Source organism: Mesoplodon mirus, assembly GCF_964341445.2.
Source record: "Mesoplodon mirus genome assembly, chromosome: 16".
Classification (NCBI taxonomy): domain Eukaryota; kingdom Metazoa; phylum Chordata; class Mammalia; order Artiodactyla; family Ziphiidae; genus Mesoplodon; species Mesoplodon mirus.
This window is the reverse complement of record NC_138992.1, coordinates 54,947,079-54,964,795: the sequence shown is the minus strand read 5'-3', so window position 1 is coordinate 54,964,795 and position 17,717 is coordinate 54,947,079. Positions and strand designations below refer to the sequence as shown.

The 17,717-nt window shown below is 44.3% G+C and overlaps 1 protein-coding gene across 4 annotated transcripts in view; it reads right to left on the bottom strand.

Annotated features, from left to right (window-relative positions):
- Positions 1-17,427, bottom strand: part of ZNF704 (zinc finger protein 704) — a 217,710-nt gene extending 200,283 nt beyond the window's left edge. For all 4 annotated transcript variants that reach the window (XR_014291541.1, XM_082600715.1, XM_082600716.1 and 1 more), the window contains exon 1: positions 16,826-17,427. Coding sequence is in view for 3 of the 4 variants with exons in the window: in XM_082600715.1 (XP_082456841.1) it covers positions 16,826-17,332 (507 nt within the window). In the remaining variant the exon portion in view is untranslated. The remainder of the gene's footprint in view (positions 1-16,825) is intronic.
- Positions 17,428-17,717: the final 290 nt, after the last annotated feature.

Here is a 17,717-nt window from a genome sequence, read left to right as displayed (position 1 = left end):
TAGTATTTTTGTATCTATGTATATTGAAATTCTATAATGTTCTTTATCTGTAATATCATTGTATGTTTTTAGTATTAGGGTTATGTTGGCCTCATGAAATTTATTGGGAATATACCATCTTCCTTTTTTTTTGGTAAAGGGTTTTGTAAGATTAGTATTACATATGTCTTCCTTAAGTATTTGATAGAGTTCATTAGTGAAGCATCCAGGCCTGGAGTTTTCCACGTGCAAAGGTTCTCAATTATAAATTCCATTTCTTTAACAGATGGTAGGTTATTCAAACAACCTGTTACTTCTGGTGGTCAGTTTTGTTAATTTATGTTTTTCAAGGAATTTTCCCATTTCATCCAAGCTGTCAAACATACTGGCATAAAGTCCTCTAATAACATAAAGTAATATGTCCTAATTATCCTTTTAAAGTCTGTAGGTCTGTATGACATCCTCTCTTTCATTCTGGATTTTGGCGATTTGTGCTTTCTCTCTTTATAAAATCAGTATAACTAGGATTTGATCTTCTCAAAGAATCAGCTTTTGGTTTCATACATTTTCTCTATTGTTTTTTATTTCTTATTTCATTGATTTCCCACCGTATCTTTTTTTATTTCTTTCCTCTTCTTTTTCTAGCTTCTTTGGATGGCAGATTAGATCACTGATTTAAAGCTATATATTTCCCTCTAAGCTGTGATTTAACTTCTGCAAACTTTGACAGGATGCATTTTAATTTTCAATTAAAGCTCTTTCTAATTACCATTGTGATTTCTTCTTTCTTCCAAGTGATTATTCAGAAGAATACTGATCAATTTTCATATATTTGGGGATTTTCTAGTGACCTTTTTTTAAATGATTTTTAAATTTAATTCCATTGTGGTTAAAGAATTTACTCTAATTCAATCCTTTGAAATTTACTGAGACTTGGCTTTCCCCCCAGTATATAGTATATCTCTGTAAATGTTTATTACACAATTAAAAACAGTATTTTTCAATTATTCAGTGTAGTGTTCTATAAATGTTAATTAGGTTGACAGTATTGTTCAAATATTCTATATTCTTACATTTTCTTGCTACCAACCATCAATAATTGAGTGTAATTAAAATATTCAGCTATAATTGTAGATTTGTCTATTTCTCCCTTTGGTTCTGTAGGCTTTTGCTTCACATATTTTGAAGTTGTATTAGGTGTACACATATTTAGGGTTTTATGTCTTCTTGATAAATTGACTCTTTTAACTTTATGAGATATTCTTCTTTATCTCTGATCATAGGTTTTAGGTTCTAGGCTAGAAAATGGCCTAGATAGGGAAGCTGTTTTCCTTTTGAAGAGGGATGTATGTCCTATGCTAAAGTATCAATAAAAAGATAAAACATTAAGACCAGGGCAATAGGTTCAAGAAGCTACTACTTTGTGTGATAGGGACTCTCTTGGGGTAGGGCAGGGTTCTTCCGTGTCTTGTCTCCTCCATGACCCACTGTTGTTACAGGGTTCTAGGAACTATCCTAAGCCACGGGTTATGATAGTAGAAAAAAGGGTGTTGGGGGACCATCTGAAGGCCTGCTGCCACTAGGTTTCCCTCCCCTGCCATTCTGACCTATTACAATTTTCTTTGCTCATAACTCTCACTTGGGTCATGCTTCCCCTCAGGATGCCAAAGTACTAGCTATGTAGGAATGACATTTGTTGTGTACTTAAATCTTTTTCTTTATTTTCCTTAACATAACTCTTTTGACTTTGTATTTCTGAATACTTTATTCTGAGAGGCCCTCATTTGCATACTGTGTTCTCAGGTATAGGAGGAATCTCAGGGCTCCAGGGCTCCAGAGCAGGAATAACTTTACTCTAAAGAACGACTTTGACTTACCTCTCAACCGGATGACTGTAAATCAGCCTGAACAGGAAGGTACACAGAGAGGTTAAAACAGGTCAGAGTTGACAAAAGGGTCTGAGTGAAGACAAAGAGTAAGGCCTGTGTGTGTGTGTGTGTGTGTGTGTGTGTGTGTGTGTGTGTAAGCACACGCACTCTTGCATGTAAAAAAAATCTCAAGATAGTGTTAGGTAAGCAAGATTTTTTTTGTGTGTGTGTGTGTGTGTGTGTGGTATGCGGGTCTCTCCCTGCTGTGGCCTCTCCCGTTGCGGAGCACAGGCTCCGGACGCGCAGGCTCAGTGGCCATGGCTCACGGGTCCAGCCACTCCGTGGCATGTGGGATCTTCCCGGACCGGGGCACGAACCCGTGTCCCCTGCATCAGCAGGCAGACTCTCAACCACTGCACCACTAGGGAAGCCCCAGTAAGCAAGATTTTAAGAATGAAACTTCTGTACTCTCCCATGCTGCCTGGGATGTATGCCTGGAACAAAACTAGAATCCTTAACCTTTCAAAACTCTGTACTTCTGTGTGGCTTCCAGATGGTCCTCTAAACAAGAGCTTCTTTGTGGTTCCAGGGCCAGTGTCCCCTGCTGCAGGGGTAACAATAGTGCCCGGGGAGCTAATGGAGAAAGGAGAACTCTACTGACAAATCGGGAGAGCAGCACAGACCTACCTCTCCGAGCACTGTGTGCTGAAATATGGCAAATGTAATAGAAAACAGTGGGCGAGGTGTATCATCCTGGGTGCAGTCTTCCCAAATTGAGCTCCCTCCAGTTTCTGGATTTTGGTTCTTCAGGACATTTAGTTACACACTAATTAATTCATGTAAAGGAATGAAGAAATCTCACTAATTGCTTATAGTATAACTGCTTTCAGAAGAATTTACATCTCTTTTCTGGGAGAAGGCATCCTATTGGATGGTGTTATTAGCACTGTCAGAAAGATATGGGAAAGTAAAAGGAGCATATTTTGTCACTGTCTCACAAATAACCTCATATGGTTGATTTTGAACTTTCCTTAAAATAGTGACACTACGCTGGGGACATAGACCTTTCTGTGGTCTAGGAGAGTTGTCTTTTATTCATTTATTTATTTATTTATTTATTTATTTATCTATTTATTTAACATCTTTATTGAAGTATAATTGCTTTACAATGGTATATTCGTTTTTCGTGTATAACAAAGTGAATCAGCTATACATATACATATATTCCCATATCTCCTCCCTCTTGTGTCTCCTTCCCACCCTCCCTATAGGAGAGTTTTCTCAAACTGTGGTTGTGGATTTTGGGGTGCTTCTAAAAAGGGTCCATCTCTGAGTCATAAATCAGACCTATTAAATCAGAATTTCTGAATATAGTAACCAGAAATCTTTATTTTAAAATAAACTGTCTCAAGTGGTACACAAGCTTTGTAGGACTTCACCAGTGGCTGGTTTGGTGACTGCTATGTGATCTAGTTTGTGTAAATATAATATGTTGATCTTTCTCATGTTGTTTTGGGGTGTTTCTTGTTTACACATTTCTTTTTGTACTGAAAGAAAAATAATCAAAGCATTTTTGTCAAAAGAGTCTGCACCAGGCCAGAAGACGTGAACTATAAGCTCAGTGCCACTTTTCACAAAGCAGGACTTCCTTGCCTATGTTCTCATGCTTCTCCTTCCCTTACTTCCTATTTTGGACAAGTTCTTCTGTCCTGAAAACTTGCCTCCTGTCCCACCTTTAGCCAAAACAAACAACAAGACACACATACATATTTAATTCTCGGGATGACTCTAAACCCTAAAAGACTTGCATAAAACCTGAATAAACTAGGAATTCTTTAGCCCTCATTTCCAACCCATAGCAAGGGGCTTCCACATAGAAACTCAGAGTGGGAGACTGAGAAGGGAAAGAAAGTCTATCCAGTGCACTCAGGGACTCCTCTGCTGATGCAAGAATCTGATGTCAAAGTGAATGCAAGATCATCTAATAGGATGTAGACTGGATGTAATTCAACTCCATGTTTACTGCTGGAAACCAAAGTTTTATCTGGAATTTATAAGAAGGAAGAGTGGGGGAGGAAAATGAGGACCTGTCTGTGTTTTCTCTGATTCCTTTCCCTTTTTTCCTGAACTGCAGGAGACTAGACTCCCTAGGGCTGTGGTGACCCCGTCATTGGCGTTTATTCATTAAATGGTTCACTTTGCTGTACTGGATTTTTCTTTTCTCTCCCTCCTCTTACTGTTTTCTAACGCATGTTAACCCTTCTCTCCCTCCTGCTTTCTTTTCTTCCTGAAGAAGCACAATGAATGAATAAAGACTTACTGGCACTGAAAAATAAAGTAAAACAACACAAGTATAGGTGCATACAAAGCAGTACAGAGTAGTGACTACTAATGGGTACAGTGTTTCTTTTTGGGCTGACAAAATACCCCAAAATTTGATTGTGGTGATGGCTGTATAGCTCTGTGACTGTACTAGAAAACACTGACTTGTGTATTTTAAAAGGGAGCATTATATGGTATGTTACCTGAATTAAATCATAAGAAAGCTGTTGAGGGAGAGAAACAGAGAGATGGAGAATTACATCTGAAGTGTTCCAGGGCTCAGTCCTAGGCACTTTCTCTTCTCTACCTGTGCTGTGGGTATTCTCACCCAATCCCATCACTTTAAATATTGTCCATGTGCCCATGACTTCTGATTTTTATCGTTAGTTCTGTCTACCTGACATCTCCACATGGGGGTCTTACAGGCATCTCCCACTTAACATAGTTAAGACAGAACTCGATTCCCCTTTCCAACCCAAATCTTCCCTTCCTCCATGCATTCTGAGCTTAGCAACGCACAACCATCTGCAAAGTTTACTGTCTGTCTCTCCAGCTAGAATGTGAAGGGGAACCCTTCCTTTTCTCTCCTGTGTCCTTGGAGCTGACAAAGAGTAGAAGGATCTCAGTGAATAGTTGTTGAATGAAATAACCATGGGATTGAATGAAGTAGCAACCACCTGCCACACAAATTTTTTAAACAGTCAAACCATTAACTTGTCACTGAATTTAAACAAGATCTTTGCGATAACTCAATTTTAACACATAAAGATAGCCATAGTTTACAAGCAGTGAAAACTACTCATCATTTCTGTTATAGTTTTTAAAGTAAAAAGAATTTTCTCTTATAACCTCTGTGCTAGATTGCAAGAACATTTCAAGTGACAAAATCAATACAGAGAGTTGATAGACCTATTTGAATAGAACTCTCTTTTAGAATAAGAATAAAGAGGTGAAGAATATTGCTGTCACCCAACAGATGGCTAAGAGCACATTTTCAGAACCTCATAAACATCCACCAGGCATGGCAGTTCCTCTTCCCTTTCCATAAACCCTACCTTGGGTCATTTCAAACCTTCCAGCGGCTCCTCCCATACTGTCCACCTCCTCTTTCCCACTCTAAGATGCTATAGTGATCGGTGTATGCTTACATAGGCTCAGAGGTCCATTTTCCTCCTTTTTCTGAGATAATTTTTATTGCAAGTAATATCTGATGAAAACGACTATTTTTCCTTCAGATACTCTTCACATATTCATTTTTTATAAGCCGTAAGATCCTTATGCTAATATTTCTACTATTTTTCTAACATTTTGTTAAACTAGTTTTGAGTTGTAAGTATATGAACTTGTTAACTGAAACATTGTCAAAAGCTTACATTTAAAAAAAAATTGTTCTTTAAGTTAAACTTTGGATCCTAACCCAAACTGATACAAATTAGTGAGGTTTGTTCTTCAGCAAGCACTTGTAGCCGACTTTCAAAGAATAAATAAGCTACATGAAAGTGTTTATGACAACCTAAGAAAATCGTATTTCATGTTCTTTTAATTTAAAATGTACTGCAAAACAAAGCCCTTCTTTCCTTAAATTTTCATTGTTGCTTAGGTAACAATTCCAATTATTTTTTAAATCTGTTGGCCCCAAATGTTTTCTGAAATGTTTGACAAATATGTCATTTGGTAAAAAAAAATTCTCTCTCTATTTTTTTTGTCCACAGAAACTGCCCCATTCTTCTCCAACACTTATTTTCCACATCTATAACATGGAGATAATAAAATCCACCTTCCAAGATTACCAAGTTAGCTATGAGAGCCCTCTAAAAATGATGATGCATTAAATGTTGGGTAATACTGAAATAAATATTGAACAATAGCCAGTAAAGAGTCCTTACACAAGGTACTGTGTTCACAAATGCTTAACCCCTTTATTTAAAGTAGTCATACTGTTGTTGACAGAAAATGTGTCAATCCTAGTCTCCTACTGAATTTATACAATCTCTTCATTTAAACAATTGTGATACTTTCAATCTTTTTTCTTCTAGAATGTGGAAAACATATTATTAAATATACCTGCCTGGGTATCAGCACCGTGTGTTTTTCTGCTCCCTGGGAACCTTGTCATTCTGTCATGATAGCACTTCTCATACCTCCTATCTCCTCCACTAGACCCATCATGGAGCCTGATTTACCAAGAGAAGTAGGGTTTGCTACCAGTTCTTAAATTTCACCCACAGGAATGGTATTCACGGATACACAAATGAAAATTCACCACATAAAATACTCCTTTTTTTTTTTTTTAGAAACTTGATACTGAAGAAATTAGCAGCTTTATGAGAAAAAATATTTCAAAGCTTGCAGGACCCACTAAAAATATTTTAACCTTTCTCTGTGTGTATGATAATTTATTTCTTTAATAATGTAGTTTTAGTAAGTTATCCCAAGTATAAGCCACTTATCCATGGATTTCCCATTTAGAAAAATATTTTTAAACCGTTATATCCCAAAATGTATCCCAAGGGAAAGACGTTCTAGAAAAAAAAAAAAGGCTCTGTAGCCCAATAAATATGTGAATGCCACAATCTATATTCACCTTCTTATAAATTCAAAATGGCCCTTGGCATCTATGGTCAATAACTTCTTCATAGGTATATGGGTGTTGTACTACTCATTCAATTTCCTCTCTGTTTAAAACATTTTATAACTTAAAAAAAATCTGTATCTCTCTTTTTAACTGGATTTCCCCATGCTGTTTAACCAGAGTCCATTTCTCCTCCATCTAGATTATCTCCCAATAGTAGAAGCGAGTATTTACAAGAGTTTAGAAGTAAACTTTGGGCTCTGCATCCCCATCTACCCAAAGAACAGTGAGTTCTTCACCAAACGAAAGCACAACAGGTCATAGACACCAGTGCAGAGGAGGATGGAAAGGGCGAATTCACACCTCAGGGGTTCTCAGCCACATGCAAGTTAGAGGTGAAAGGGGACATCACTGTATTTCCATCGCAGGCTTCAACGACACATAGACACATAATTCAACGTGCGTGGTAAGCCTTTTCCCGCCTGTATGGCTACTAGCCAGGTTTTTTCCAATATAAGAGCTATAGATCTGAAAAGACTGATGAGCCTGAGAGCTAGAATGTTTCTTTCCTCTTCGCACAAGTAGATAAATGACTCACAGCTTCCTGAGATGAAAGGGAAGATTCAAGCTCACCACTGATACAATGGAACACCCCAGAGTTCAGATGAACGAAGTCACTTCAGGAGGCAGCTCTCTGAAATACCTTGGTAGTGTGGAACAAGCAGGCGGCTGTAACAGTCAAAATAACTGCAGGATTTTGAAGCCTTGAACAAAGTTTTACAAAAGATTCTTTTCTGGAACCATAAAGGAGATAAATTGCCATCCATGTCTAAGTTCAGGAGGTCTGTGGGCCATATTTAATAACAATAGGCAGTGACAGAACCATATTATACCAATTTTATTTGATAACACTGAAGCACTGAGACATCAAGTTACTTGATAAGGCCATGCAACTAGCAAGTGGAGAAGCCAGAATTTGAACCCAGGGCCTGTTACCTCACATCTTGATTTACACAGAAACAGTGGGGAGGGGGGCAGATAGAGGAATCATCTGCTTTGACTCAACCATGCTCCCTCCCATCTTACTAACAAGCCCACTACACAGGTCATATTAATGGACTAAAATTATCCTGTCTGCAGGTTTTATTAAATGATATTTCAAGGCACATTGCCTTTAAAAATTGGATTTAATTTAAAATGTTGGAGCATTTTTTTTTCCTCTAGTGGTAACCCTTGCAAAATAATAGTACAATATTATAATCAGGAAATTGACATTGATATAATCTACCAACCTTATTCAGATTTTTCCAGTTTTACGTGTATTCACTTGTGTATGTGTGCGAGTGCATATGTATTTAGTTCTATGCAATTTTATCATATGCAGGTATGTGTATCCACCACCACAGGCAAAATACAGAATACTTCCATCACCACAAGGAGAGACCAGCCATCCCCAATTAGTTCCCATCAGTGAGGCTTTACTTTCGCTCAGCCTTCCATTATGACAAGAACGTAAGGAAAGCAAGTGTGTCACTGGAAATTGTCATGTGTAGCATGGAGACTATACACTCTTAGTCGTCATGGAGCCACGAACAGGCAGAACCCTTTTAATTTTTTGCACCTCAAGGCTCCACGGTCTTCTGCAAGATAAGATCCCCTCTTGTATGTTACTGCAAAGTTCTTACCCTAAAATTACAGACTCTCCTTCAAAACTCTAGAGTCCAGCCTATTTCCCCTATGTATAAATTATAACACTGGGTTTTCCAAATAGTATCTTCAATGAAGTGTGAGAACTTAATCACTCTAATTTCACTACACGAATCTCAAAGTTATAGTCCTTCCCACTTCATCCAGTAAATGAGAGCAACAGAAGTTATTTGCCAGATTTGGTGATCTAAACTCATCCTTTGACTAGCTATTCAGGAATGACCTCCTGGCCAGCCCATATAATCTTCTTCATATAGACTGGCTACAAATGTTTTAGGATATATATCAAAATTACATCCCAAACTGTGGTAGCCAAGCAAGGTCTCTGGGCAGATGTAACCTTGATCTTGGGGATAAAGAGGAAAAGGGGCTTTGAACTTCTTTATCGACAACCTGGCAGGGATTTGCCAGGCTGTAGGCTCCCCAGAAGTGGAAGTCGGCCTTACTGACTGCTGTTTCCCACATGCATATCAGGAACATGGCAAGTAATGGCCCATAATAAACATCTCCTGAGGGAATGACCAGAAATATGGACAGCAAACCCAAAGAAAATAATTCTTTTTTTTTTTTTTTTGCGGCACGCAGGCCTCCCACTCTTGTGGCCTCTCCCATTGCGGAGCACAGGCTCCGGACGCGCAGGCTCAGTGGCCATGGCTCACGGGCCCAGCCGCTCCACAGCATGTGGGATCTTCCCAGACTGGGGCATGAACCCGTGTCCCCTGCATCGGCAGGCGGACTCTCAACCACTGCGCCACCAGGGAAGCCCAGAAAATCATTCTTATTTCAGAGATTCGACTAGGCTGGAAGGTTGGCTATAAGGGTCTCAAGTATTCTCAAATATTTCAGAAAGTCTAATGGAAACCGTGCATTTACCTTAATAGAGATGGGACAGGACAATTAAAGGTCAAGTTTCCTCAGCTTTAGCAGACATTGTATCAAGCCATGGTACAAGACTGGTTGCTGTGTGCAGACCAGAAGTTCTGACTGCGCACACTGTAGTGGGCAGGGAAAGGCTCCCACTCCTCTGAAGACAGGGTAATGTGACCAGGACACGTTTACCAATGAATAGGCTCCGGGGGCTCTCAGAGGTCAAGGACATCCCTCACTAAGCTCCTCCTCTCTAAGCTCAGGTGAGGGGATTCCAGGCAGGGCTGACTTCTCGCTCTTCCTCCTTTTCTAACCCTTGTGCTATGGGGCACCGCAGGCTCAACCAGCAGTCAAATCTGGTGGAGGAGGAGAGGCCCTAGTTAAGGGCTGAGTATAAACTACGTCTTCCAGGCCAGTCTACCAGGCACACCAAGCCAGAGATGAAGGGAACTCCGTTCACAATGAAATGGGGCTCACTGGCCATTTTCTACCATCCTCTGAGCACACGTGTCCCTTGGGAACTGCACAGGGACGGGGACTGACCTGGACAGGATTCACAGAGGGTCCTGCCCACCTCCCACAGCCGGAAATGAGACCACCTCTCCCTGAGGTACTTTAGGAGGGAAGAGCATTCCAAAAATAGAAGTTGATAAGCAGTGAGTGGTAGATCACGTCAGGAAACTGTGATTTCTCTCACCACAACTCTTAACGGAGCGAACTAACTGCAGATCATTCCAGGAACAAAGCACTAACCCAGCAAGGAGGGCGAGAACTTGGGGTTTGGCAGACCAGGGTGCTAATCCTGGTCCCACCTAAGTTGCTAAGCAGCCCTAGCCAGACAAGGCATTTCACCTTCCCTGGTCCCAGGTGTACTGAGCAGTCGAAAGAGGGTGTTGGGTTACCAGATAATCTCTGTTTCCCTTCCAAGTCTGGCAGTCGACAATTCAGTGAATGACAACTTTGCCTGGTATCAGAAGCACATGCCTTCCCCTCGAGCCAACGCAGACCATTTGCAACACACATACTTATCAGCAAACTGGAATTCAGTGCTTGCTGCACTGGTCCCTGCCAAAGGCTTCTTAAAGCCATCTGATAGCCCAGAGACAGTCTAATAGATGTGCTAACCACCCCAAAGAGCTGGCACACATGAAACAGATTCCCCTCCGTTAATATTTATTAAGCACTGAAAGTGGGCACTTTGACATATATTATCTCACTTAAAAACCTTTCTTCTGGGCTTCTCTGGTGGCACAGTGGTTGAGAGTCTGCCTGCTGATGCAGGGGACACGGGTTCGTGCCCCGGCCCAGGAAGATCCCACATGCCGTGGAGCGGCTGGGCCCGTGAGCCATGGCCGCTGAGCCTGCGCGTCCGGAGCCTGTGCTCCACAACGGGAGAGGCCACAACAGTGAGAGGCCCGCGTGCCGCAAAAGAAAACAAAAAACAAAAAAAAACACCTTTCTTCCCTTGTTCTTCTCTGGTGGTGCAGTGGTTAAGAATCCGCCTGCCAATGCAGGGGACATGGGTTCGAGCCCTGGTCCAGGAAGATCTCACATGCCGCATGGAGCAACTAAGCCTGTGCACCACAGCTACTGAGCCCACGAGCCACAGCTACTGAAGCCTGGGTGCCTAGAGCCCACGCTCCACAACAAGAGAGCCACTGCAATGAGAAGCCCGCACACCGCAAAGAAGAGTAGCCCCTGCTCACCGAAACCAGAGGAAGCCTGCGCGCAGCAACGAAGACCCAATGCAGCCAAAATAAATAAATAAATAAATGTATTTTAAAAATTAAAAAAAAAAAACTTTCTCCCCAGTTTTCCAATAGATGAACTCTTGATAGAACTAACAGCGGTCTTTCAGGTCTAGGTTTCTCCTAACCTTATTATGACACTACATTATCAATCCCTTCAGACTCTCCGGCTCTTGTCCATAACTAATACACGGCATCGCAGAACACAGTCCTGAGCCTAGTTGTCTCAGCCTCCTACTGTTTTGCCTTCACTGAGTAGCAACTTATTTTAGAATCCTTCCTCCGTTTGACAGTGTCCTTGTATTTTATTTATTTTTTTTTAAACTTTATTACTAAGCTCTGGTTGGAGATACTATTTACCTGGTGTTCCTCATTCAAGGGCCCAGGAGGCTATTTTTTTGTTTTTTTGGGGGGTGTGGAATCTTACCACTGCCCATAAATATGTAAGCTTCTTCGATCAGAAATTGAAAACTGTGTAATACCAAGTTTGTCTTCTTGTCTCATTTAAAGCCCAAATTAGCAGCCATTACAGTAATCAAGCATCTCAGATACTTTAGTAGCATCTATTCCTCTATTTCCTCAGCCTTCCCAAATACTCCTGGATATAAATGGGCATAAACATCACAAATAAATAGAGGGAGATTAAAAGCACAGGCTATCGATGTGAACCAGGGCTCTGCTTGTGACCATGAAGGCTCAGGTGTGCTAATTCACATCCAAGTCAGTACACTCAGCTGGAGAATACTGATTCCCAAATCATAATTTCTCAGAAGATCCTCCTTCATAGAAAGCATTTATTTAGTGCAGTTCTTGGCTTATAAGTATTCAGCAAATATTCATTCATATTAACATCACCTTGGAACCCAAGTTGTCCTGCATTTCATTCCCATTCTTTCAATGATTTTATTGATTCCTCTTTGTTTTCTCCAATCCACTGACCCCTGACTTTTTTACCAGCCCATGGCTCCTTCCTGCCCTTACTTTTCTTACATCCCATAGTCCATCATTACAGTCACAGCAGTACCAACTTCGTCAACAGTGTGTTCTCTCTCTTGTCATCGCTCACCCACCTGGCTAAAGTGCATCTCTGCTGAATCCAGCTCTCTGCTTTGTCTCCAAGAGACCGTGAAGTGTAAGGCCTAATGGTCCTAGCTCTGGAGTGAGACTGCCCAGGGCTCAAAATCTTGCTTTGCCACCTAACACCTATGTATCTTTAAGTAAACTGCTTATCACTTCAGTAAAATGAGGATGATATAATAATGCCTGACTCAGGGATATGTAATGAAGTTTAAATGAGACTGTACACTTAGACTTTCACTAGCATAGGAATTAAATAGCTTAATAAACATCAGCTAGCATTCTGTTTGTTACTATCACTCTATGCTTGAGCCAATGGAATGAAGGTGGGGAAAATCACATACCCAGACAGACTGCTTATACTGTACAAGTAGAACCACAAACATCAGATGGGCCCTTGACACTGTCTAGCAACTCTATTTGACTTCCCTGGTACACTTGCCCTCCCGCTCTCCCACAACACTACCTCCTGGCTTTAGCTCTTATCCCAAATCTCTTTTGCTCTCAGCTGATGGCCTTCCCTCCTGCTGCAGGGGGAAAACAGAAGCCATCAGGTGAATACTACTTCATCTGACCACCGTCCAATATACAACTACCCACATCTGGACTTACTTTCTTTACCTTCTCCCTAATTCAATGGAAGGAGGGTCTTTGCTTCTGTCAAAGACCAATCCCTATACTTGGCTTCCAGGTCCCCTGCCCTGTGACTTTTCTAAGGACCTTCCTCCTGAACTCATCCCTCTTTTCTCTGCATCTTCAGTTCCTCCCCAAGGTAACCCTCGATGATTCTCACCTCTTGGTATTCATGCCCTTGCGTATCTCCCCCCCCGCTTAAGTGTGGGTGGAACCCATGATTCACTTCTAACCAATAGAATATGGCAAAGATGATGGAGTACTGCTCCTGTGATTACAGTGCCTTATATGAGTCTCCATCTTGCCAGCAGACAGGGGCTAAGATTCTCCTTGCTGACTTGATGAAGTAAGAGGCCATGTTGAGGAAACCATGTAATAAAGTACTGCAGGAGTAGAGGTGGGGTGGGGGAGAGGCACTGGGGGAGAGGGGCTCTAGGAGCTGAGGGCAGCCTACAGGTAACAGGCAGCAAGAAGCTGGATCCTCACACCTACAGATGCAAGGGAATGAATTTTGCTAACAACCTGAATTCTTCCCCAGTCAAGCCTCCCAAAGAGACCACAGCCCACCCAACAGTTTGACTGCAGCCCTGTGAGACTCATCAGCAGACCCAGCCAAGCCTGGCCCTGACTCTTAACCCACAGATAGCGGGAGAATGGTTGTGAGCCAAAAAGCTTGTGGTACTTTGTTACACAGCAACAGAAAACAAATACACTTCCTACACACACAAAAGATCATTCCCAACATGCTGTAGTCACTACATTAGAGTCTACAGTATCCTATCTTAAAAAAAATCTGAACCATATGCTCTCTCCCCCTTCTCTCTATTCTCCTTTCCAACAAGAGAGTTTTTCACTATGTCCTTTGCCTCTACTCACTGCTCAGCCCACTTGGGTCGCATCCCTGACTTCACATTCTTTGGTTACGGATACCCATACGTTCCATATTATCGAATCCAAATGAATATGTCTCTGTCCTTATCTTACTCATATCCCAGTGGTATTCAACACAGTTCATCACTCCCTACTTTTGGATCTAAATGGACTTTCCATTTTCTAGTTTTCCTTTGACATGTTTGGCTGCTGCTTCTCTATCGTCTTTGCTGGCTTCTCCTCCCACACCCAAACTTCAACAGTGCTAGCCCCAGAGTCTGGCCCAAGGCTGTCCTCTGGCCTGCTGCACTCTCTTTCTCATCCCCAGCTTTAAATGACATCGACACATCTCCCACATTTCTCTCTCTAGCTGTGGCCTCTCCTCTCAGCTCCACACCTTACAGCCATCCGCCTACTTGAAGTTTCCATGCCGGTGTCTAAGCGCCATCTCAGACTTAACATGCCCAAAACAGAAGACTTGATTTTTCTCTTCGCAAAAGTCTGTTGTTCTCCCAGTTTTCCCAATCTCAGCAAATGGCACATTTGGCCAACCTTTACACTGGGGCCTCATCCTGCATTGCCTTCTTTCTGTCACCCTCCCCCCTGCCACGTAATCCATCAGCAAGTTATTGCAGGTGGGTCTTCACAATCGATCCTGAATTTGTTCCCTCCTCTCTAACTCCACTCCTAGTCCAAACCGCCCTCGCCTCTCATGTGGACTTCAACGATCGCCATCTAACTGGACCCCTGCTCCTCCCTGCTGTCCTCTATACTCCACACAGCATGACCTTATTAAAAATACAAACCATTTTGTATGTTTAAAACTTTCCAAAGACTTCTTACTCTACTTTAAAAAGGTCCACCAGGCTCTATGTCGCTGGCCTTTACCTGCCTCCCTGACATACCAGGCGCTCTGTCGCTGGCCTTTACCTGCCTCCCTGACATATCTCCAGCAAGTTCCAGCCATACTCATCCTCTTCTCCTTCTTCCCACCTCAAGACTTTTGCAACTGTTATTCTGGTAAGATCTTCCCAAGTTGCACGTCTCAAATCTCAGATCAAATGTCCCCTCCTCAGAGAGGCCTTCTCCCTACAAGCTGTCTCCTTCCTCCTAGACACTGAGATATCGTTATCTCCCTCATGGCATGCATCACAATCTCAAGCGCCATGCTTATTTATTTGTCTGTTTGGTTGCTTGTTGCTCTGGCTTCTCTTGCTGGATGTGGGCATCTGGAAGGTGCTTACTGCTGTGTTCTAGAATAGTTCCTGGCACATATTAGGTGCTTGATAAATATGTGAATAAATGAATGCCTAAATATATATAAGATATTGACATTAATATAGGCATTAGAATAAGATGATACTATTTTATTCATCAGAAATACCTCTTCAGATGCAGTGTCAAGACGGCTTTAAAGCAGTAAAAGATTATAAAAATTATACCTCAAACTACTCAATATATAAATTCCTGAAAAGTTATGGGCAAACCACAACAATATAAAATGAAGCCCCTTTTGAAAGAATTAAGCAGAAATTTGCTCGGAGATGTGAAAAATCTTTTCTGATAGTGTGAATGATCACACCCTAGTTCTTTTATTTTTATAGATTTGATTTTTTTTTCCTACATTGAGTTTGCTTTGAGCACAGACCATAAATTATAATCAATTTTTCTATCACAAACTGTGCAACCACTGTCCAAACCACAAGACATCTTTTCAGTATTTCTGAACAAAAATGCTAAGGAGTCACTACTCTTGTTCCTTAATGTCACTGATGTCATGTGATTTAATTCCAAACCCAGTTATATCCTGTAGCCATACAATGCGGGCTTTTTATTAGACCACGGTAATGATGGTGGTCATGGTCTGGATTCCAACAAGCAACTGTCAAAAACTATCATCCCAAATGACTACTTGCTGAAAATTTCTCACTCCCAGAGCTGGTATTTCCAGGGTGGTCTAGGAAAGAAATCTGTGCCCAAGTCTACTCTGGGGCTATTCTAAATGCTGATGTTTAACATTTCTTTGGAACTGCAGTTTCATGCTTTGAGGAGCTGACTTTTTTCTACAAGCCCCTGAAAATTTTTTTTTCATAGTCTCTAACTAGTAAGCTCATTTGTTTATGTGTTTTTCTTCCTGAAATACCAATATCTTCTGAAAACTCCTATCAATAGTTTGATCCAGTTGATTTTAAGCACCACTCTTCAGAAAAATCACTCACTCCACTGCTTCCCACTTGCTGCCCTCAAAACTTCTTAGCAACATACACTGTGCAGGAACCTCAACGTGGTTTGCTTTGGCCAATCACACGCCTGAAAGCCCAGCCAGTCAGTTGTGTAATAATAAAGCCCTTATCTCCTGAAGATACACAAACGGAAAGATCTCTCGGTGCTTCAGTACACAAGGGCCTTTGCTTGAAATCTCAGCAGAAACTCACGTCTATTTTAAATGGCAAATTCCCCCCACTCTCTCTGGTTTCCTATTTTTTTTCCCATTTTCTATGTTGAGGAGGGGGGAAAAACCCCAGTGCTAAACAATGTCGAGTTTTAAGCCGCGGGTGCGGGGTGGGCGGGGCGGCATTGCCAAAAGCTGCCAGCAAAATGCATGTATACACCGGGACTTGGTTTTTTGCTGTTCTGGGTTTACCGGTTCCCTCACAGGCGCTTTTGACGGAAACTCATCCACAATTGTTCTTGGAGGCAGGAGGGGTTGAGAGATTGACAAGAGAAGCTGTTTGCTAGTTCCTATGAGCTTGTCTAGTCCTCAGAGTAAGGGGAAGGGGGCCACTCGTGCTTCCTCGGGGAGGACTACAACCTCACTGCCTCCCTACCTCGCCCGTCCCCACCGGGCGCAGACCGGCGCCTACCTCGTCCCATCGCCAAGTTCCCCGCCTCGCTCGGGAGAAGCGTCCTTTGCCCGCACCCACATCAGACAGCACGCCCGCCTCGGCCTTGGAGGAAAGTGGGAGCGGCGGCCCGGTGAAGGTGCTGGGGCCCGAGCGGTGAGCTCATCAGCCCCCTAGCTCTACCCGCGCGGCCGCCCGGGCCGCCGGACACACCCCTCCCGGCCCGGCCTCTGCGGTTCCCGGTACCGGCCTCATCCCGCTCCGCGCCGGGCCCCCGGGCCCGTCCCCTCACCGCGCAGGAGGGTCCCGCGCGCGCTAGTCCCCGCAACCCGCACGCACCTTCAGTGCTCCCCGGCCCGGGCCCTTGGGGAGCTGGCGGCCGGGGCCGAGGGCCACGAAGCGCTCCTCGCCGTCCTCGTCGTCGTCGTCGCCGTCCACCACCTCGACGACCACCTCCTCGTCCTCGTCTTCCTCGTCGTCATCCTCCTCCTCCGCGCCCCCTCGGGGCTTCGCCTGCACCCGCCCGAGCCCCCTCCGCCGCCTGCTCCCGCCCTCTTCGTCCTCGTCTTCCTCCCCCAGAAGCAGCAGCACCGGAGACGAGGTGGCGGCGGCCCCGGCGGCCCGAGGGGGGCCGGTCCCGGCGCTGCGCGGCGGCGGCAGTGGCGGCCTCCAGTTCTCCGGGGCCGGGGCTGGAGCCGGCGCCGGGGCCGGGGCCGGGGCCGGGGCGGGGGGCGGGAGCCCGGGCAGCGCGCCTTCCCGGGTGGGCGCGGGGCCTGGCGGCTGCAGCGCGGCGTTCCCCCGGCGGCTGCCCAGGCTGGAGCGCTTGGCTAGACGCCGCGCCTGCATGCCTGACCGCGGGCTGCCTGCCGCCGCGCCGAGCCGGAGTTTGTCACCTCCCCCCTCGTCCTCCTCCTCCTCCTCCTCTTCCTCCCCGGGCGGCCGCTGTGGTCGCAGGCGCCCGGGGCGCGGGGCTGCGGGGGGCTGCGGGGGCCGCCTCCCCGGGCCGCCGGCTGCCACTGGCTGCAGAAGCGCGGGCGCCGCCTTCGCTGGACCGGCCCGTGGGGACGCCGGCGGCCGGCGGCTACGGCGGGGCGGCGCGGCGGCCGCGGGCGGGGGTGGGTGTGAGCGAGCGGCGCGCTGCCGCCGCCGCCGCCGTCGCCGCCGCCCCGGAGCCGCGGGCCGCGCTTCGCTCCATGCGGCCGGCGATCGGGCCCGCGCGCTCCGGGCCTAC